General features: G+C 30.5%; 1 protein-coding gene and 1 long non-coding RNA gene across 2 annotated transcripts; one reads left to right on the forward strand and one right to left on the reverse strand.

Moving 5' to 3' along the window:
* The first annotated feature begins 20 nt into the window (after positions 1-20).
* LOC149495071 (uncharacterized) lies at positions 21-1,062 on the forward strand. The gene is made up of 2 exons (XR_016321677.1): positions 21-332; positions 725-1,062. It is a non-coding gene; the product is annotated as an uncharacterized LOC149495071 (long non-coding RNA).
* A 514-nt stretch (positions 1,063-1,576) lies between these two features.
* On the reverse strand, positions 1,577-7,584 carry LOC149495072 (uncharacterized). Its single transcript, XM_089723822.1, has 2 exons — positions 5,038-7,584; positions 1,577-2,178 (listed from the first exon to the last, which is right to left on the reverse strand). The coding sequence occupies exons 1-2, from the start codon at positions 6,649-6,651 to the stop codon at positions 1,837-1,839; spliced, it is 1,956 nt and encodes a 651-aa protein (XP_089579948.1). The 5' UTR covers positions 6,652-7,584; the 3' UTR covers positions 1,577-1,836.
* Positions 7,585-23,947: the final 16,363 nt, after the last annotated feature.

Below are 23,947 nucleotides of genomic sequence, written 5' to 3' on the forward strand. Positions count from 1 at the left end.
TCTGCTGTTGATTTGAGTAGAGTTGAGATTAGAGGAAGACAGCTCCTGTTGTATCGTCTAGACTTTAATAAGCTTCAAATGGCGAAAAGGAAAAGTCAGAGAGAGAAAAAGGAGCATCTACTTATTAGATCAGCCTTTGAAGAGTATAGCATGTGTTGCACTTGAATCATTAACCGAGTTATCAAATATTCAATTTGAAGTAGCTGGGTCCATTGCTTATCATGGTGTTTGTAGCATGCTTCTGAGAAGTCTAAAAGTCTGAACCACTTTGAAATTTAAAGCATTCCATCTTCCAGAAAAGAGGAGCCAAGCCAGAGATTGCCTACTCTAAAGTAAAATCTAATCAAACTTTATATTTGTATTGTTGCCATCTTTAGGCCCCATATGTTTCACAGAAAATCTGAAAAATATATTGCATTTCTTCTGTAATACAAAAATAATCTAAACAGCACAAAAATTTCCTTGGCCAACTCAAATTAACTGTGGCTAAAATTAAAATTAAAAATATAATTCTTTCACCCAAATTGTCTTGTACACCTTTTCATGATTGATAAAAGCACTCATTGATCACAGAAAAGAAAGTAAGAATTGCATACATTAAGATGGTTTCTGTTATGATATTGTATACTCAAACTAATTTTTTGCTTTAACTGTTATGTATCTTATGTTCAACTTCCAATTTTTAATTTTAGCTCTCTTACAACAACCATTTTTCTATCTGCAGGTTGATAACATTACTGTATTCACATTCTAGTCAAATTGAAGGAAACCCATTGAATTTAGCAAGCTCTAGTACGTACAGAACAAAAATGTGTAGAAGAAAATCAAAATGTAAAGAAATCATTGTAATCAAATTGGCTCCAATGGTAGTTGTGCAAGTAATAGCTTTCCTTCTTTTTCTTTTTTTCCTTTTTTTTTTTTTTTTTCTTTTTCCATCTTTGTAATGAACTCTCAAAGTTCAGTTTCTGGCCGCATTAATTTTGAGATGTTCAAGGCAATTCTTTTGTTGATCACTGACTAAAGAGATGATTGAGCTCCCAAATGAAGGATTTACATTGCCAATCTACATGTGTACTGTTGTTGATAATGCTCTATTGTTATTTAATAGCTTCTAATTAAAATTCAAACTCGTTCTGTCAATTTAAAGATGAAACCTAATTGGCTCATGTTAAAAATTTAAATTTAACTTTGTGAGAACCCTAATCCAAAATCTGTGCTTCAAGCCCAATCTATCGTCTCATCCATTAATTTCAATTCTGTTAGTCCTTTACAGTCTAAAAATATAAGAATCCACAAAAATATACAAGAAAAGAACCTTGTTATACACATGTAATTAAAACATTTTCACAAGGACGACCCACAAACCCCTAAATAAACATTGCAGGTGAACTAAGTTGTAATAATTAGTTCACGAGAAGAATGAGAGGATAGTGTCAAAATTAGTTCATCACAGAGTTAGTCCCGAAAATTAAATAAAGAATTGCTCCTAACAACCCTGCAGCTCCAACTGCAACTCGCTAGTTTTTGTCAGTCACTACGTTAAGAGTTAACATATCAGTCACACATGGAAGGAAAGTGAATCAAACAATCTCAATGGCATACAAATCTACGGAAGGCGAAGCAGTCGTAGTAAGAATCAAAATCATTCCTTTCTTTCTTTCCACCCCCACAATGATATACCAAATTTTCCCTCAATGAATGGGATCAATATATTTCCGTTACAGTATCACAATTTCATGGTCTTATGACACACTACTTCCCTATTCTGGTACGTGCTGAGTTCTTTGTGCAAAGCTAAAGCCTCTTTTACATTTTGGTTCACCCACAACCCCAACTTCAGTGATTCTGACTTTTTGCCTTCTTCGATTTGTTCTTCTCCTGCATTTTCTTTTTCTTTGCTTCAGCTGAAATCCAAGTATAATCTGGAGGAATAACAAATGGGTCCTGAATGTTCTCTATCCTACTGCTAGAACTGCCAGTTGACGGGCAAGGACGCTGGTATGGAGCTTTTATCCATTGGAACCAGGATGAACTTGAGGATTGTGCCACTGCTGGGCTTTCTCGTCCGGCAGCAGTTGGACTTGATGGAGGTGTTGCAAATTCATCCACTGGCTGTAATTCTTCGAATTTTGTAAACGTAACCAGTACTCTGATTGTGGGAACCACTGGGATAGCAACCTGGATGTAAAGAAGGATGCTCAGAAAATATAATAAAATATCAAATAATAATGCAACAGAAAGTTCATTCCCAAATATGTGTGTGTGTGTGTAGACAATAGAATCAACAACATTATGAATATAATGTCTAAAATATCACAAAAGCAAGAAACAGGAGAGGCTCAGAAAGTTGAATGCAATACAGGTTGCTAAGGTCTTGCCCATCACTCGAACATGCTGGACAGACTACCATTAAAGCATATCCCAACCCACCAAACTTCAGCTAAGTTGAGAACGTTACAATGAATGTCTGTCAAGTTTGGCATCACAAATCTAGAGTGAGTAAACATCTGGTTCACAAGAAAAACCTACTTGACCAGCCAATCATTGAGGTTTTTGCATCCAAGAACATAGTGTAATATCAGTTTCAGGATCCCCTAGTTTAAAGAGAAGCAAGCAAATAAAAAAAATTTAGTAAAACCTATAACACTTCATCGTTATAATAATAACACACGTTATTTCCAACAACAAGCTTTACTATTAGTATTAGCGAATCCGAGTTCACTTACTACTAGAACCATAACCCTCGATGAGCTCACCAAGGGACTTGCTGTTGCAAGTGAAAATGTTGAGGGCATAATTATACAATATTTTTAAATTTTGGGGATAAAGTTTTACTTTTCTTTCCTGATTGAAAATCTATTCCCAGTCTAAACAGCAAAATACTTGATACTCTCTCATCCTTCTCCAAGCAGTATAAATATCACAGAGGTAACAACAAAAAGCAGGTAATATGTACAGCAACAGGGAACAAAAATTAGGCACTATGAATAGCCACAGGGAAAACTTGCTATATTTCACCAGAATAAGTCCTTTTTATTTTTATGTTTACAACCAAAACCATATCAACATTTATTGAAAGATTCAAGTCCAACTCACTCCATATTGAAGTTAGCAACTCACTCCATAAGGAAGAACATCATACCAACTCACTCCATACAGGTGCCAGCACTTTTTTGAAGTTAGCAACAACATTTCTATGCTCTTGCCTCGGCATATTGAACACAAAATATTCACTTAAAATGACTATAAATTGTGCATATATTTTCCTTCATCTATAACAGGTAATATAATCTTATTACTAACCCAGGCCATCCTCACTGCTGAAAGTAAAATGAAGATAGCCTGCATCATTTTCTTTTGTGGGGGAGAGATTCAAAAGCAAATGACTCAACTCAACTACACCTCAATACAAGGTTAGTCAGACTCAGATAGACATTCCTAAGAAACAGAAACTACTCTATTGGTCTTTATACAATACTCATTCTCCAGAAGCCTTTAATATCTACTAATTCAGGCAGCAGTCTCTCACTATCACATTCCTTATGAGGTTCCTAGTATCTCTAGCATTAAATATTTCTCTTCTAAGCCAATCAAAAACAAGTTAATAATTGATATTCCTTTCTTCCTAGCATCTAACAAGATTGTGGCAATTTGGACCGGATTTGATTGAAGTCGATTTCGCGAGGCCATCACTTACAGAAACTAGCATATCACTACTACTTGACATATCAGTGAGTTTTCCTTCAATTGAAAATTGCTGTGGAAAGCCTCTATTAAGAAAGGAGAAACACAGATTTTAACAAGCAGACATACAGTTCACTGATGAAGAAGGTTTCTGCACAGTTTGTTTTTTTGACCCAAACACATCACTTTCATCTATGCAATAATTTCACATAGTACAATCATGCCCAGACAAAATAAGGACTAAAGGTTTCAGATGACATCAATATTGCTTGATGGCTCATAATGATTGTTGCCAAAGACAGAGATCTCTATCGGTGAAATTCCAACAAATAAAATCTATTACACACAAACACAGACTCCCCAACAAAAAATTCAAACATTCAGATAATTTCAGTAAAGTAGACAGTAAGGTTATGCTCCAACAAGACAGACAGGGATAGTCATATGTAATTCCTCAACTCATAAATGAGGCCATCTTAGGTTGCACGCACACAACAATTTAAGATCAAGCCTATATGCATGTATATAGATCCTTAAGACAAAACATATGCAGGCATCTATAAGCTACAGATAAGTGAAATTTCCATCCGAGAAAGGAGATTACAGGAACAAAGCATCAGTAGAAGCAACTGTGCCAATTATCCAGCTTCAACAATATGAAAATAGGCAAGGAGGGAACACAGAACTTGAAAAATTATCAGTAAAAGGTGACAGCAAAGATAAGAAATTTCGAAGTTTTGAAGAAAGAAAATCATGACTGATTCTATAAATACAACCAATTTCAACAAACTTGCCAATATTTTACAGTCTGAATGCAGTGTTTGGCAGAAAGTAAAAGTTAGAAAATTCATCTACAGTTAAACCCTTAACTTTGTCACCACTATTCATAGCCTGGGTAGTAATCAGCAATTACCTCCAGCCAAAGAAAATGAAAAAATTGCTATGGACACTAACATCATTGATTTTATGACCTTTATTCAATAGGACAATCAGGAAAATCATATAACACTTGTTTAAATACATAAGCCCAGAACTTATGGCCAGAGTAGGATATAAAGCTAATGCATTATCTATATAAAAAAATGTCAATTTTTATCCTATAAATATTTATATCGCCAATGAAACTTCAAAGAAAAGTCTCATTTTGTCATGACCCAACCATACAAGCCAGAAAGCAGAAAATTGAAGGGCAACCTAAAACAGAAAGCAGAAAAGTATTTTGATACCCAAGGGACCACAACTGTGGGAATAATTAATCAAACAACCACAAACACATAATGAAACTAATAACTGATAACTGCCTTGTTCAGTTCTGCTGGAACATTCAACTAGATAGGAAAGCAAGCATCATACCTTCACAGGAAAGGTTCCCATTGGAAGTTTTGTCGTGAGCAGCTCTCTTAATCGACGAATTGCCTTAACCTTATTCGCAAGAATGTCAAGCAATGGAAGAAGTTCTTCAGTTTGTAATGGGAAGTTTGGAGAAAGCCATAGAGTAGGCCTTAATCCCTTCTTATATTCATTCTCTCTGCTTCCTTCCTTGCGGCGGTTATTGCTCTCGGAACTCAAAGAAGTAGATGTTCTGGTATCTCTTCCTCTCCGGTGTTCATCCCTAACAACAATCTCAACAGAATGTCTTCCTGGTTTAGTCTGACTTCCAGATGGAGAGTCTCCTAGTAAGTCACTTACTTTCTCATCAACGCAAAGAGAACTCCTTGGTGGAACAATTTTCTTTTGCCCTTCAACTTTAGAATCTCGTTTCCTCCATCCACCAAACCACCCTTTCTTTTCCTGCTTAGTCTCTCCATTTCTACAACTATTCCCATCTTCAATAGGAACCTCCCTATGCTCATAACAGCTATGACGATGAGCAATTATCCCATCACCATTCTCATTGGTCAATTCTGATGAATCCAATTTAAGTGCAACTTCAAGTTGCCTTCTTTCTTCTTCCGTTAAAATGTCATTGAGTTCCTCACTCTCTGTTTCATTCTCATTGCAAGATGAGAAAAACTCATCGTCTGTCATAGCCCCCGGGACCCTTCTAGATTTTATACTAACGACCACATTGTGCATATCATAGACTTTTGCCTTCCATGGGCCCACCATTTCTGTTTTTTCCTGCCGTCTCCATGTCAACTGTGGCAAAAGAACTGCCTGAGTCACATCAATTCCAGGCCTGAATATATTAGTCTGAGACATTGCAGCTACCTCTTGCCGAACTTCATCCTCAGTTGCTGGAGAACCAGCACCATCCAAAGCATTCATCACCTCCTTATCCTTATGTGCAATCATGCAAAGGGACCCAGGTGGGATCTTCCCATCCTCAGACCCATCACCTAGGAAAATAATACTCTGATCTGAACGCTGAATCCGAAAACCATCAAAACCAGCCAAAGTCATGTCCGCCCTCAAATTTGCACCTTTCTTCCAAATTTTGTAGGTATCTGAAGGAGCAATTCTTGAAATGAAAGGTATGACAGAGCTCTCAAAATGGAACGTGATTTCCATATAGAAGTCTCTCATCCTTCGCATGGTCCCAACCAAACGAGGTAACCTTCTACACCATTTTGCCCATGCCAATGGCTGGTAATGCCTTACAATGATCATTGCTATTCCTTCTTCTCTGTTGCAAATGGCTTCTTGAAGTGCACTCCACCCCTGCTCATTCTGCAAGCTCCAATCCGCACCAGCAACCATAAGCATCTCAGTTGCAGTCTCATCACCCAATTTGACAGCCAAGTGAAGAGGAGTGTCTCTGTTTGGAACATCGCGCCTATCAATCACAGCAGCGATGGCTTCAGCCTTCTCTTCCTCTGCCACAGAAACTGCCTCGGTCCGAATCTCAGCAGGGTCACAAAGTCGTGGAAGGCCAGCAAGTATCTTCCTGAGACTGGCATAATCTCTTGTTGCAATGGCCTTATGTATAGGACTATGAACATATTTTGAAATATCAATCCCCGCCATGCCTCAGGAGTATATAAAGGTGAAAGAAGGCCAATAATATACACAATCAAAGCCCCAATTCAATCATTCAACACAAAGAACCTATTTAATATGATTGACAATCACTGACCCAAATTATAACCTAACAAGAGAAAGTACCAAAATCAACACTCATCAACTATTTGCTCTATTTTCCACTGAATTTTTAACAGAAGAACTGGACCCAGTTCATAACTAGTCGCCAAGACGACAATATAAGAAATATCTCACAACCTTTTCCAGAAGAGAATCAAACCCAGTTCAAGCTACTCCCACGCAAACAAAAGAAAATAACAGACAGAGACAGATGCAGCTATCATCAAAAAGCACAAGCAAAGAATCTTGGGTGGCCGAAAACAGGAAAAGGATCCAACATCCAGAAATCTCACCTTCTTCTTCTCCTCCTCCTTTCTATTCTCTTGTTCAACTTCTCAAAGGAAACCAAGATGCTGCAGCGAGAGACTCAAACACCAAAACCCAACCACAACCACTTCCTCTCTCTACAGATAGATCCTTGTGATCCAATCCAGATCAGACAAACCCAAGAACATGCATGTGGGGGTGTGGAACAAAAAGAAATTTAAAAACAAAGAGTATTTAAAAAAAGAAAATATTTGCAATAGAAAGAGCAGAGGTAGGGAATCCGGTAAAGAAATAGAAAAGATACAGAAAGAAGAAAAGAATACAGGAAAGCAACAAAACCCCATCACCCAACCGAACCCCAAAAACGAAACAGTAAAAAAGAAACCCAAAACACCAAAATTGCTTATGTACTGGAAAAGGGTGAAAATCCAACGGAAGAATCAAAAGTTAAGCTACTGCTGTAAACATTTCACAGACGAGAAAGCGAAGTTCCAAAGAAACAGAGAAGCGAAGATTAAAATAACATAGAGTGGGGGCTGAAAGGGTCAAATGGTTTGATCAGTTAACGTGACTTGAGCTGGATATAGCTCAATTTTTCTTTTTTATTAAATGCCATATATTTTAAGTCTTGAAAGCGTATAAGAAAATAATAAATGGGATTAATCACAAGTTCATAACAATATCCGTAGTATTAATATTTTTAATTCATAAAGTTTTAAAACCAGTAATTTTTGTGTTATAATATTAATAATAATACAATATTCCTTTCTTAATTTTTAAAATAATAAATTATTAACATTATTTTTTTACTCAACTAAATAATGAATTATTTCATTAAATATAGTTTTATAATTTCACTAACTATATTATATATTATATGTATAATGGAATAAATAATAATTTTTGTGATTAATTGAAATAATTATTTTAAAACATAAATAAATGATATAAATAGCCAAGCCCTGGTATGGACTTTTAGGGGACTCATTGGGTAGCAATCATTACCTCATACGAAACTAAATAAAATATACAAATAGGATTACACATAAAAAAATTATAAAAAAAAAACAAATCATGGCTCAAGTTCAATTTGTTTAAAAATAATTAAGTTTGAGCAAAATTCAAATTTAATTCAATAATCGTAAACTTATAAAATTAGCTGGTTATTTTAATTCAATTGGCTCATGAGCTAGTGAGTCGAGCTCTGGCTCATTTATTATATGAGCTTATTTGAATGGCACAAGTCAGATTTTATCGAGTGAGCATCTACTTGTCTCATTTATTACATACTCTAATTATTTTGATTTCTGAAATAAATTAATAATATTCTCATTAATATTTAATTAACTCATTTAACTAGAGAATAATTCCAATTGATTTTCTATTTAACAAGTGATAATTAATTCAAATTAACACTAACGTGTGGTTAGTGATAACAACTATGTAATATAAGATTATATGGATTTTTTTTTTAAAAAAATAAATATTTAGAAAAAATTTATAAAAAAAAAAAGTTAATTTTAACTTCTTTGACAGAAGCAATCATTTTTTTTTTTTTAAACTTGGGGTTAGAAAGCTATTAAGCTTCTGAAAAGCAGTTGCTTTATATATCATCACTTTGAATACTTTACATCTTTAAGTTTTACTTCTTTATCAAAAGTACTCGATTAAATTACTGCACGAAAAGAGAGTGAGAAAGTGTGTGATATTGTAATTATTTGTAAATTCTAAAAATAATATGAGATTTATTTAATACACATTTTGATAATGTTAAAGTTCTAAAACCAAATATTTAATTTTTCAATTTTATAGAAAATAACTATACATACTTAATTTATTGTTGGATGACATTTGAATATATTAATCTCTCATAATTCATAAAGATTTCAAGCATTAAAGGTTGATTTGTTATATTCAAGTTTAAATTTTGTGACTTGAAAATGAGAGATTAAAGTTAATATAGGAATTTTTTTTTTTTTTTTTTTTTTGTGTGTGATCTTCCTATTGGAAATATAAATATGAATTTATCATCTTAATCACATATCTATTAAAAACAATCAAACGTGATAAATGTTTCGTTCATATTAGACACGGATAAATTGAAGGATTTGTTGTCAAGTGTGGTCTAGTTAATCTTTTCATTTATGTGGCAAATGTGAGATTTCAGGTTCAAAATCTCTCAACCAAATATTTTTAAATCAAACCAAATGCCATATAAATAATGTATAAGTATTTTTGGATTTAATATAATCAACAGTAAATCAGCTATATGTTATAATAACCTTTGCAATTTTTGACATGAGTGAATATATATATATATATATATATATATATTTAAACCGTTTGGCTCTGATACCAACAAATCCGCAAATCCGGCTGCTTAGGTGTCCGAAGGTCTAAGCGAGAGGGGACTGGTTACCCGCACCTCAGGATCGTGACAACTTGCGGTACCACTTAATTCTGTTTTCCGGGCTGAATCGATTTGTGCCTCACGACACGCCCAACCTACCCCATTTAAGGGCTGACGCGCAATGCTAAGTGACGTCCCCACCCAAACGAGGGTCCTTGGCCACAGAGCTGCATACGTCGAATAGGGTAACCTGGGGGTAAGAGCCTCTGCTTCGTCACAAGGTCACAAAGTGAGAGCCCCCCATGGAACGGACCCGATATTTGTCCTCAGAATTAAGTCAGAGTGTGGAGGGAGAAGAGAAAGGTGCCGTAAACACGGACTTATATTCGTAGCAGTTTAAGATAAAATACAAACTTTATTTAATTACAAAATACAAATACAAGATTTAAAAACTTACAACAATTTTACTTTAGACTTTCTCCAACTTGAACTCTTATAACTCGAACTAGGAGTACAGAAGGAGAGAGGGATTATAGGTAATAACTAAAACTAAAACTTATGCCTTCACAAGGGGAGAGGCTCCCTTTTAATAGGAAAATTGGCGAATCTTTACTATTAATGAATAGTTCCTTGTCTGCCACTGGCTGAGGAAGATGCCTTGGCCTTTACTGTTGGAGATGCCTTGGCCTTTACTGTTGGAGATGCCTTGGCTTTTACTATTTGAGAATGACTTGGTGACTTAACTTTTACTGTTGCAAATGCTTCTTTTACAATGTGTCGGAACATGATGAGGAGGAAGAAGTTAACGTGTCCTTTTTCTTTGCTTTTCTTTTTATTTTTTCTTTTCTTTTTCCTTTAGCTTTGCCTTTCTTGTCTTTATCTTTTTGCTTTTGACTTGCTTTGCTTCGGATTTTTATGATATCGCTATCATCACTTTCATCACTAGATGAACTAGATGATGAGGATGATGGTAAAATGATTTTACCCTTGCTTTTATGGTGTGTAGTGTTTGAAGATTTACTGGAGGATGCACTGTGGGCTTTACTGGTGGATGGTTTTATAGGCTGATTTGAACTGGTTGAGAGTTGTTCAGACATCTCTTGACAGATCAATCTATATTCTTCTGCTGTTTTAGCTGCAGCTAACCGAGCCTGACATTGGGCTTTTTGGATACCAAACTGGGGATTATCCTGAATAGCTAATGTATGGGCATAGGTTAAAGCTGGTTTAGATGGGCTGGATAATTTATTGCGGATCCATTGACTAATTTTATGTTCAGTGGTGGAATTCTTGAATGATCCCCACCATTTTATTTTATGTCTTTTTACTATCATGGGAATTTTGACTTCCTGGAACATACTGATAATCAAAATACCATTGATATACCCATGGAGTGAAGAAGGTCATACAATAATACATCAAGGAAGGAATATGGACTTCTTCGGGTTTGGGTTTATAATGGGTTTTAAAGAACTGATACAAATAAAGGATATCATGAGGAATGATTTCCTCTGAAATTCCCTTAAATTGCCACCATCGTTTAAACCAATTTGGGATTTTTAAATCAGTGCGTATATTTTGATCAAAATATATTAACCATGAATGAGTAGTGGTGGGATTTTGAAGACAAAATATCGTATCCCATGCTTTTTTATAATCAAAATAATTATAACTCATATTATATTTATGTAATCCTTTAAATTTTACTGGTGTTACTAAAGAAGGTACGGGCCAATCCTTAGGATGGATGACGCGTTTTATTTTTATAGAAGAATAAGAAATAATGCCATTTTTATCAAAAGTATGTTTGATGTTTACTGAATCAGTATCTAATAATATATTATTATAATAAGCCTGAGGTTTTGATAAGTCTGTAGGCATAAAAAACCAATTCTCAGGATAATAGTTTTTTATAATTTGCCAAGGATTGGTATGATTATATCCATCCTCAACTTCGATTTCAAAATCAAATAAATTTTTATCAAACCATTTATGTATACTACCAGTAGATTTATATTGGATTTTTGGCAAATCCACAGCCATCAACGGATTTGATAACTCTTTACTGTCTACCGTTTGAGACAGAGTAGCCGTATCATGAGCGGATACGATCGCTTTAGATTTAGAAGACATACCTGGGTCCTCTGTGGAAGAGGATGCCATATCCTGCAGGGCTTTAAGGACTTCGGGAGATTGAGAAAGTTCCTCAATCCATTTTTTAAGATCTTTAGGAGGAGTGGTTTTAGTGTTTAAGGTTTTAAGGTCTTCAGAGTGCTCAGAAAGAGCTTTAGTTGGGGAGCCGGAATCTTGTTTAATTTCTTTCCCTTTATCCTTCTTTCTTCCCATGGTTCTGTAAGAATTCTCTAGTTAGAAAGTCTGGAATATTATTATCATTGCCTTTAATATATTCTATGTCAAATTCAAAAATACTTAAAAGTGCTTGCCATCTAGCAAAAATTTGTTTAGAGGCAAGGTTTTGGACATCTTTCTGCAGAACATCTTTTGCAGATTTACAATCAATACGAAGTAAAAATTTTTGATTTAAAAGATCAGATTGAAATTTATTTATACAAATAACAATACTTAAAATTTCTTTTTTAATAGTAGAATAATTTAATTGAGTTGGAGTCCAATGACCTGAAGTATATTGGATGATCCTTTCTTTACCATTTACTTTTTGTTTTAAAATGCCTCCATAACCAATATTAGAAGCATCAGTTTCAACAATTTTAAAAGCATTAGGATCAGGAATATATAAGTAAGGAATTTCTTTTACCAATGATTTTATCTTTTTTATTAATTGAGTATGCTGAGTTGTCCAAGGACCAGCATTTTTACAAAGTCTATTATGTAATGGTTTTATCATGCAATTTAAATTGGGATAAAAATCAATTACATAATTTAAACAACCAAGAAAACGTTGTAATTGGGGTTTATTAGTAATTTCATCAGGAAATTTTTCACCAAAAACAAGTGCTCTTTCTATAGGTTGAATCTTACCTTGTTCAATATAATGGCCTAAAAATCTAATTTTAGTTTTGAATAGATCCATCTTTGTTTTACTAAGTGCTAAACCATTTTGCCTAATTACCATACAAAAAGTTTTTAAGTGTTTAAAATGATCATCAATAGTTTGACTAAATATTAACACATCATCAATGTATACTATACAAAATTTACTATAGGGATTAAATATGTCATTCATGATCCTCTGAAATTCAGAAGGAGCATTTTTTAATCCAAAAGGCATTACATTCCATTCATATTGACCAAATGGAACTGTGAATGCTGTTTTATATCTGTCTTTAGGATCAATTTGAATCTGCCAATAACCAGATTTCATATCAAATTTACTAAAAATATTTGCATTGTATAATTTCTTTAATAGGTCTTTTTTATTAGGAATTGGATATCTGATCCATTTTAAAGCTGTATTTAATGGTTTATAATTTATTACTAGTCTTGGAACACCTCGTTCAATTTCAGCATTTTTATTGACATAAAAAGCTGCACATGACCAAGGACTTCTAGATTTACAAATTAATTTTTTATTGATTAAATCTTGAATTTCTATTTTACAATGCTCAATTAATTCAGGGTTCATCTGAATTGGTCGAGCTTTAGTTTTAATAGTTTTTTTCATCAAAATCTTTTTCATATGGTAAATCTACCATATGTTGTTTACGATCCCAAAATGCACTTGGATGCTCAGCACATAGTTCTTTTTCCATTAATGTTTGAAGATTTTGAATTTTATGTTTAACAAGATCTCTGCCTAATTGAGTTTGAATTCTATTTAAATGGATATTGTTATTTAAATCTTTTATATTTTCTTCTTTTGATTTTATTAAAGAATTGATTTCTAATATTTTAACTGAATGAGCTTTTAACAAATTTAATTGTTTTGTTTTAGGTTTTTCTGTAAATTCTAATCTAGCTCTACTATTTCTTATTTTGAATTTAATACAATCTTCTTTTACTGAGTATGGTGTTATTAGGTTTATAAAAGGAGTACCTAAAATGACCATATAATTTATTTGAGGAGATAGTAAAAATACTGTGTTTATTTCTAATTCTTGATTTATGATTATTGCATCTGTCTTTCCTATAATTTCAAGTTTAGATTTATTGGCTGTACTTAATTTTTCACTAGTTTTTAACCAATATCTTTTAGGAACTAGATCAGATTTTATACAGTTTAAATCTGCACCTGTGTCAAAGAGTGCAATTGCATCTATCACAAAATCATTTATTTGAATATTTATTTTTACTAAATATTTTCGTGAAGTGATTTCTTGTAATAAATTGAGAAAATTACAATCTACATCTTCATCTAATTCATTTATTTTTAAATTAGTATCTGGTTCGTCTTCTTCTGAAGAAGAACTGGAAATAAGTTGAGATTCTAATATTTTTATTTTTTTAGAATTTTGTTGAAGTTGGGTTTTTAATTCTTTTACTTCATTTTTTAGCATCTTAATTTCTTTATATAATTCTTTAGTAGAGTCATCTATATCGACTTTTTTAGGTTGATTTTTATTTAAAATGGTAGTTAAATCATAAATATTAGACTGAATTTTAGGAGTAATATTTTTTACTTCATCTACGTCTTCAAAACTGTTTATTAGTTTTTTAAGAAGTTTAGCTTTAGTTTCTTGATCTTCAATATCATTAACTACTGTTAATAAATTGCTTTGATCTTTAGATAACATGTTTAAAGAAAATTTTGATGAACTGGAAGAACTTGAAGTAGTTCCTAATTCATCAATTTGATTTTCACTTTCATTAGTCTCAGATTCCGAAGAATCCGAATCAATATAGAGTTCGTATATTTTACTTAAAACGTTTTCTTCCAAATTTAATTCATGTAATCTTTTATTAAATTTACAAAATTTAGATGTATGCCCTTTTTTACCACAATTGTAACAAGTTAAATTTTTATAAGAAGTTTTAGTGGTAGATTTAGAAGGTTGTTTATTTTTGTTTCTATAAGAAGATTTTGTTCTCTTTTTACTATAAAATTTATCTTGACTAGGTGTATATCTATATTGTTTTTTAGAGTATTTATTTCTATAATATTTTTTAGGCTTATTGGTTTTAGAACATTGGCCCTCACATTTCTGTGGAGAAGTTATACTATAGTCAAATTGTTTACAAAAAAATCCTAATTCTTTTTTAGTTTTCTGCATTTCATATTTTATCTTTCTTTGAAGTTTTAGATCATGACATATTTGCAAACCTTCCTTTTGAATTATACTAATTAATTGTCCATAGGTTAACTTACTATAAGGTATAGGTTGACCATGTTGTTGTTTAATATGATTTCTAACTTTTTCTCCCAAGAAATAAGGTAACCCAGCTAAAAACTTTTCTTTCCAAAAGCTTTGATTAGAGTCTTCCCTTAACATTAATCTAGTGAGAAAAGTCGTTTTATAATTTTGAAAATCACCTAAATGTTTACATTTTAAATTACTAAGTAACTCGGCATTTTTATCTTTTAAGTGAGATGGATCTCCTATAAAATGAAGTGAAATGGTGAGAATTAAAGATGACACCGCATCTTGAATTACTTCACCATTTTCATCATATATAGGTTCACCTTCATTATTTACTTGAATTGAATTTAGAATTTCTAAATGTTGTTGGTCAGTGAGATGATAATCCCACCATCCTTTAAGTTGGCCGGTAAATCCAGCAATTAAGATTTCTGCTATAGCTTTATCAGAAATGATTGACTGTGTTTTATAAGCATTTGCAGCCATTGTCATTTGTTGCAAAATACTTAAGATATTATATTCACTTAAACCATCTATGTTCCATTCATAGATTGTTGAAGCATTATATTTAAATTGAGATATAGTATTAGGTTTATCAACAATTCCTAAGTCTGGTGCTCTATTTACTATTTCTCTATGATGATTTATAGGATTGATTTCAAATTGTTGAATATTTTCTGAGTCAGGTTCACTAACATCAGAGTTGGTGTTTTCTTCAATTATATTTATGTTTCTTGATGCTGATGATTGAGGAGTATCCTGAGCTACATGTTGGGTAGTAGCAGATCTAACTTGAATTTTACTTAATTGATCTTTTAGTGTATTTACAAATTCATTTTTACTAGATTGAGAAATTTGGTAAGGTTTAAACATATGAGTTTTTACCTTTTCTTTACCTTTTACAGTCTCATTTACAATTGGTTTATCTTCTAATAAATTTTCTATTCGTTTTAATTGTGTATTTAAACAAATTAAACTGGCATTACTAAAATTATTTTGTTCAATTAATTTATTATTTGTATCATTTTCCCTTATATTTTTAAATGGAGCACAGACAATTTTATGGTCTTGATGTTTTAATTTACTAATTGTTTTAGGTGGAAAATCACTTTTAATTGTCTGATCATTTACTATCCATTCTGGTCTTTTATCTCTTACAGTAATTGGATTTAAACTTTTATTAGAAGAATTTTCTTTAATAAATTTATACCAATCAAAGAATTTAATGTCAGTTTGAGTATTTAATTTATAATCTAAATATTCATATTTTAATTCTTCAAAAGTATATTGTTTCAATATCTGTTTCATTTTAAGTAAATTTTTAATTTTAGATACTTCTTTAATTAAACTTTTTTCTATATCGTCTTTATTAAGTACATTTAATTCTCTGTTGAGTTCACTAACATTTTCAGTTATGGCTGAAGCTGTTGGTGATACTGGAGGTGTATTTACTAAATTTGATTGTTGATTAACATAATTATCTACAGGATTATAAACTGCCTGTGGTATAGAATTACTGTAATCAACACCTTTCATTTTTAAATTTGGAATATCAGAAGTAGAAAATCTTGGTTTTACTAATGTTTGAATTATTGGTTTAGGCTCAGTCTCTTTATACTTAGCATAAATAACAGAAGGTATAGATGAAGTAGGTTTATCATTTTCATCCGTAGTTACAGAGGAAGATGACCCTGCATACCTCATACTTTGACTTCTATTAAATTTTAAAGTTACTTTACCATCTTCAAATTGTTCAATTTTTTGCAAATTGATGTTTGGTTTTACTTTATCAATAACTGGAGGAGGTACAACCCCTTCTAAAATCCATTCATCTGGAAGTGTTATATCCTTCCATTGGATGGTTTTAGGAATTACTGTGTTTGTTTTAGTCAAATCTGTTTGAAGAAATCTTGTTTCACCAATTTTAGGTTGTAGTTTATATTTAGTACCAAAAGCTGAATTCATTGCCTTATAATGAATTTTATAGATTAAAGCTATAGGAATTGATCCTTGCTTCATTTTATAATTATGAGTTTTAATTTCCAAAACTATACTTTCTAAAATATTTAAATCATTTAATGAGACAGTCATATCTGGATAGACCTCAAAGGAGATCGGTCCTTCACTTAAGCTAGTCTCAACTGATCCTAATAAAGAATCTTGAAAATTTAAAAATCTAGCGTCTCTTACTACTGCAAGAATACTAGTATTTAATCCTTCTCTGGTTAAAGGTTTTATTCCCACTTGAATTAATCCTATATGAATATATTTATATTTTTTACTTTTATGATGTTGCAAAGTTTTAGAAGATAAAAGAGTTATTCTTTCAAAAGGTTTACTTAATTGAAAATCTCTTTCTTCGGTTTTAATTACATAGTCAGTTTTAAATAAATTAAATTTATTTATTTTATAAATTTGTTCTTTATCAACTTTAGGTATTTCCCATTCATCAATTGCTTTACTAAAATCTTGTAAAATTAATTCATTTCTATTTATTACCCTTTTAATTTCTGAAGAATCTGAGTCATCAGATTTAATACTACTTACTGATCTACACAATAAAGGATCCATTTTAATATATCAAAGAAGTTTTGACAATCCGGTTATACCCTTCCAGGTTATACCCATTCGATGCCCCTCATGGGTCTTATACTACTTCTGGGTTCAGTAGGAATAGGGTTCAGTGGACAATGCCAACACAAAATTGATATACTTCAAATAAAAACTTTATTAATGTTAAACAATAAGAAGTTTTAAACCGTTTGGCTCTGATACCAACAAAAGATAAAAGGATCGATTATCGATTTAATAATAACATATTCTTATTTAAAACTTATAGTCAAGTCTTATAGTCAAGTCTTATAATCAAGTATTATAATAAAGAATCTTTAAATCTAAAAGTCTTTAAGTCTTTTTTCAAAACAAAGACTTCTTACACGTCTTTAAGTTTTATAACAAAACAACAAACCAGTCTTTATCCTAGTCAAGTCTTTATGTAACAAATCTTTACAAGTCATAAATATGAAGATTTGATTTTAAATAAAATCATATATATGTATAGCACTAAGATTATTACTAGGATTTAAATAAATACAGATACAAATATTTAAAGATAAATCATAACTGTGAACTAAAATGCTATGATTAATTGGATTTATATGAATACTTATATAATTCATTAAATATAAAATCAACATACAATTTAAACAATTTTTCTGATGTGGAAGATCAGACTAAGCTGCATCCACAGAGCATACTTATCACAAATAAAATCAATTTACCAAATAATTTTTGTCAATCAACTCAACCAATTTTAATTAATTTATTTTAATTAAGGTTGCAGGAACCCTATTTAAATATTTTAATTAATTGAGGTTTAGGGTTCCTGCAACCTTAATTAAAATAAATTAATTAAAATTGGTTGAGTTGATTGACAAAAATTATTTGGTAAATTGATTTTATTTGTGATAAGTATGCTCTGTGGATGCAGCTTAGTCTGATCTTCCACATCAGAAAAATTGTTTAAATTGTATGTTGATTTTATATTTAATGAATTATATAAGTATTCATATAAATCCAATTAATCATAGCATTTTAGTTCACAGTTATGATTTATCTTTAAATATTTGTATCTGTATTTATTTAAATCCTAGTAATAATCTTAGTGCTATACATATATATGATTTTATTTAAAATCAAATCTTCATATTTATGACTTGTAAAGATTTGTTACATAAAGACTTGACTAGGATAAAGACTGGTTTGTTGTTTTGTTATAAAACTTAAAGACGTGTAAGAAGTCTTTGTTTTGAAAAAAGACTTAAAGACTTTTAGATTTAAAGATTCTTTATTATAATACTTGATTATAAGACTTGACTATAAGACTTGACTATAAGTTTTAAATAAGAATATGTTATTATTAAATCGATAATCGATCCTTTTATCTTTTGTTGGTATCAGAGCCAAACGGTTTAAAACTTCTTATTGTTTAACATTAATAAAGTTTTTATTTGAAGTATATCAATTTTGTGTTGGCATTGTCCACTGAACCCTATTCCTACTGAACCCAGAAGTAGTATAAGACCCATGAGGGGCATCGAATGGGTATAACCTGGAAGGGTATAACCGGATTGTCAAAACTTCTTTGATATATTAAAATGGATCCTTTATTGTGTAGATCAGTAAGTAGTATTAAATCTGATGACTCAGATTCTTCAGAAATTAAAAGGGTAATAAATAGAAATGAATTAATTTTACAAGATTTTAGTAAAGCAATTGATGAATGGGAAATACCTAAAGTTGATAAAGAACAAATTTATAAAATAAATAAATTTAATTTATTTAAAACTGACTATGTAATTAAAACCGAAGAAAGAGATTTTCAATTAAGTAAACCTTTTGAAAGAATAACTCTTTTATCTTCTAAAACTTTGCAACATCATAAAAGTAAAAAATATAAATATATTCATATAGGATTAATTCAAGTGGGAATAAAACCTTTAACCAGAGAAGGATTAAATACTAGTATTCTTGCAGTAGTAAGAGACGCTAGATTTTTAAATTTTCAAGATTCTTTATTAGGATCAGTTGAGACTAGCTTAAGTGAAGGACCGATCTCCTTTGAGGTCTATCCAGATATGACTGTCTCATTAAATGATTTAAATATTTTAGAAAGTATAGTTTTGGAAATTAAAACTCATAATTATAAAATGAAGCAAGGATCAATTCCTATAGCTTTAATCTATAAAATTCATTATAAGGCAATGAATTCAGCTTTTGGTACTAAATATAAACTACAACCTAAAATTGGTGAAACAAGATTTCTTCAAACAGATTTGACTAAAACAAACACAGTAATTCCTAAAACCATCCAATGGAAGGATATAACACTTCCAGATGAATGGATTTTAGAAGGGGTTGTACCTCCTCCAGTTATTGATAAAGTAAAACCAAACATCAATTTGCAAAAAATTGAACAATTTGAAGATGGTAAAGTAACTTTAAAATTTAATAGAAGTCAAAGTATGAGGTATGCAGGGTCATCTTCCTCTGTAACTACGGATGAAAATGATAAACCTACTTCATCTATACCTTCTGTTATTTATGCTAAGTATAAAGAGACTGAGCCTAAACCAATAATTCAAACATTAGTAAAACCAAGATTTTCTACTTCTGATATTCCAAATTTAAAAATGAAAGGTGTTGATTACAGTAATTCTATACCACAGGCAGTTTATAATCCTGTAGATAATTATGTTAATCAACAATCAAATTTAGTAAATACACCTCCAGTATCACCAACAGCTTCAGCCATAACTGAAAATGTTAGTGAACTCAACAGAGAATTAAATGTACTTAATAAAGACGATATAGAAAAAAGTTTAATTAAAGAAGTATCTAAAATTAAAAATTTACTTAAAATGAAACAGATATTGAAACAATATACTTTTGAAGAATTAAAATATGAATATTTAGATTATAAATTAAATACTCAAACTGACATTAAATTCTTTGATTGGTATAAATTTATTAAAGAAAATTCTTCTAATAAAAGTTTAAATCCAATTACTGTAAGAGATAAAAGACCAGAATGGATAGTAAATGATCAGACAATTAAAAGTGATTTTCCACCTAAAACAATTAGTAAATTAAAACATCAAGACCATAAAATTGTCTGTGCTCCATTTAAAAATATAAGGGAAAATGATACAAATAATAAATTAATTGAACAAAATAATTTTAGTAATGCCAGTTTAATTTGTTTAAATACACAATTAAAACGAATAGAAAATTTATTAGAAGATAAACCAATTGTAAATGAGACTGTAAAAGGTAAAGAAAAGGTAAAAACTCATATGTTTAAACCTTACCAAATTTCTCAATCTAGTAAAAATGAATTTGTAAATACACTAAAAGATCAATTAAGTAAAATTCAAGTTAGATCTGCTACTACCCAACATGTAGCTCAGGATACTCCTCAATCATCAGCATCAAGAAACATAAATATAATTGAAGAAAACACCAACTCTGATGTTAGTGAACCTGACTCAGAAAATATTCAACAATTTGAAATCAATCCTATAAATCATCATAGAGAAATAGTAAATAGAGCACCAGACTTAGGAATTGTTGATAAACCTAATACTATATCTCAATTTAAATATAATGCTTCAACAATCTATGAATGGAACATAGATGGTTTAAGTGAATATAATATCTTAAGTATTTTGCAACAAATGACAATGGCTGCAAATGCTTATAAAACACAGTCAATCATTTCTGATAAAGCTATAGCAGAAATCTTAATTGCTGGATTTACCGGCCAACTTAAAGGATGGTGGGATTATCATCTCACTGACCAACAACATTTAGAAATTCTAAATTCAATTCAAGTAAATAATGAAGGTGAACCTATATATGATGAAAATGGTGAAGTAATTCAAGATGCGGTGTCATCTTTAATTCTCACCATTTCACTTCATTTTATAGGAGATCCATCTCACTTAAAAGATAAAAATGCCGAGTTACTTAGTAATTTAAAATGTAAACATTTAGGTGATTTTCAAAATTATAAAACGACTTTTCTCACTAGATTAATGTTAAGGGAAGACTCTAATCAAAGCTTTTGGAAAGAAAAGTTTTTAGCTGGGTTACCTTATTTCTTGGGAGAAAAAGTTAGAAATCATATTAAACAACAACATGGTCAACCTATACCTTATAGTAAGTTAACCTATGGACAATTAATTAGTATAATTCAAAAGGAAGGTTTGCAAATATGTCATGATCTAAAACTTCAAAGAAAGATAAAATATGAAATGCAGAAAACTAAAAAGAATTAGGATCTTTTTGTAAACAATTTGACTATAGTATAACTTCTCCACAGAAATGTGAGGGCCAATGTTCTAAAACCAATAAGCCTAAAAAATATTATAGAAATAAATACTCTAAAAAACAATATAGATATACACCTAGTCAAGATAAATTTTATAGTAAAAAGAGAACAAAATCTTCTTATAGAAACAAAAATAAACAACCTTCTAAATCTACCACTAAAACTTCTTATAAAAATTTAACTTGTTACAATTGTGGTAAAAAAGGGCATACATCTAAATTTTGTAAATTTAATAAAAGATTACATGAATTAAATTTGGAAGAAAACGTTTTAAGTAAAATATACGAACTCTATATTGATTCGGATTCTTCGGAATCTGAGACTAATGAAAGTGAAAATCAAATTGATGAATTAGGAACTACTTCAAGTTCTTCCAGTTCATCAAAATTTTCTTTAAACATGTTATCTAAAGATCAAAGCAATTTATTAACAGTAGTTAATGATATTGAAGATCAAGAAACTAAAGCTAAACTTCTTAAAAAACTAATAAACAGTTTTGAAGACGTAGATGAAGTAAAAAATATTACTCCTAAAATTCAGTCTAATATTTATGATTTAACTACCATTTTAAATAAAAATCAACCTAAAAAAGTCGATATAGATGACTCTACTAAAGAATTATATAAAGAAATTAAGATGCTAAAAAATGAAGTAAAAGAATTAAAAACCCAACTTCAACAAAATTCTAAAAAAATAAAAATATTAGAATCTCAACTTATTTCCAGTTCTTCTTCAGAAGAAGACGAATCAGATACTAATTTAAAAATAAATGAATTAGATGAAGATGTAGATTGTAATTTTCTCAATTTATTACAAGAAATCACTTCACGAAAATATTTAGTAAAAATAAATATTCAAATAAATGATTTTGTGATAGATGCAATTGCACTCTTTGACACAGGTGCAGATTTAAACTGTATAAAATCTGATCTAGTTCCTAAAAGATATTGGTTAAAAACTAGTGAAAAATTAAGTACAGCCAATAAATCTAAACTTGAAATTATAGGAAAGACAGATGCAATAATCATAAATCAAGAATTAGAAATAAACACAGTATTTTTACTATCTCCTCAAATAAATTATATGGTCATTTTAGGTACTCCTTTTATAAACCTAATAACACCATACTCAGTAAAAGAAGATTGTATTAAATTCAAAATAAGAAATAGTAGAGCTAGATTAGAATTTACAGAAAAACCTAAAACAAAACAATTAAATTTGTTAAAAGCTCATTCAGTTAAAATATTAGAAATCAATTCTTTAATAAAATCAAAAGAAGAAAATATAAAAGATTTAAATAACAATATCCATTTAAATAGAATTCAAACTCAATTAGGCAGAGATCTTGTTAAACATAAAATTCAAAATCTTCAAACATTAATGGAAAAAGAACTATGTGCTGAGCATCCAAGTGCATTTTGGGATCGTAAACAACATATGGTAGATTTACCATATGAAAAAGATTTTGATGAAAAAACTATTAAAACTAAAGCTCGACCAATTCAGATGAACCCTGAATTAATTGAGCATTGTAAAATAGAAATTCAAGATTTAATCAATAAAAAATTAATTTGTAAATCTAGAAGTCCTTGGTCATGTGCAGCTTTTTATGTCAATAAAAATGCTGAAATTGAACGAGGTGTTCCAAGACTAGTAATAAATTATAAACCATTAAATACAGCTTTAAAATGGATCAGATATCCAATTCCTAATAAAAAAGACCTATTAAAGAAATTATACAATGCAAATATTTTTAGTAAATTTGATATGAAATCTGGTTATTGGCAGATTCAAATTGATCCTAAAGACAGATATAAAACAGCATTCACAGTTCCATTTGGTCAATATGAATGGAATGTAATGCCTTTTGGATTAAAAAATGCTCCTTCTGAATTTCAGAGGATCATGAATGACATATTTAATCCCTATAGTAAATTTTGTATAGTATACATTGATGATGTGTTAATATTTAGTCAAACTATTGATGATCATTTTAAACACTTAAAAACTTTTTGTATGGTAATTAGGCAAAATGGTTTAGCACTTAGTAAAACAAAGATGGATCTATTCAAAACTAAAATTAGATTTTTAGGCCATTATATTGAACAAGGTAAGATTCAACCTATAGAAAGAGCACTTGTTTTTGGTGAAAAATTTCCTGATGAAATTACTAATAAACCCCAATTACAACGTTTTCTTGGTTGTTTAAATTATGTAATTGATTTTTATCCCAATTTAAATTGCATGATAAAACCATTACATAATAGACTTTGTAAAAATGCTGGTCCTTGGACAACTCAGCATACTCAATTAATAAAAAAGATAAAATCATTGGTAAAAGAAATTCCTTACTTATATATTCCTGATCCTAATGCTTTTAAAATTGTTGAAACTGAT

This window comes from Jatropha curcas, chromosome 7, assembly GCF_041381405.1.
Source record: "Jatropha curcas cultivar XTBG-Jc1 chromosome 7, XTBG_Jcur_1.0, whole genome shotgun sequence".
In the NCBI taxonomy this organism is placed as follows: domain Eukaryota; kingdom Viridiplantae; phylum Streptophyta; class Magnoliopsida; order Malpighiales; family Euphorbiaceae; genus Jatropha; species Jatropha curcas.

Coding starts and splice junctions, on each gene's coding strand:
- LOC149495072 (XM_089723822.1), bottom strand. CDS start 6,651: ATGGCGGGGATTGATATTTCAAAATATGTTCATAGTCCTATACATAAG. Junction 2,179..5,037: donor TGGGAACCTTTCCTGTGAAG/GTATGATGCTTG, acceptor CTTTACATCCAG/GTTGCTATCCCAGTGGTTCC.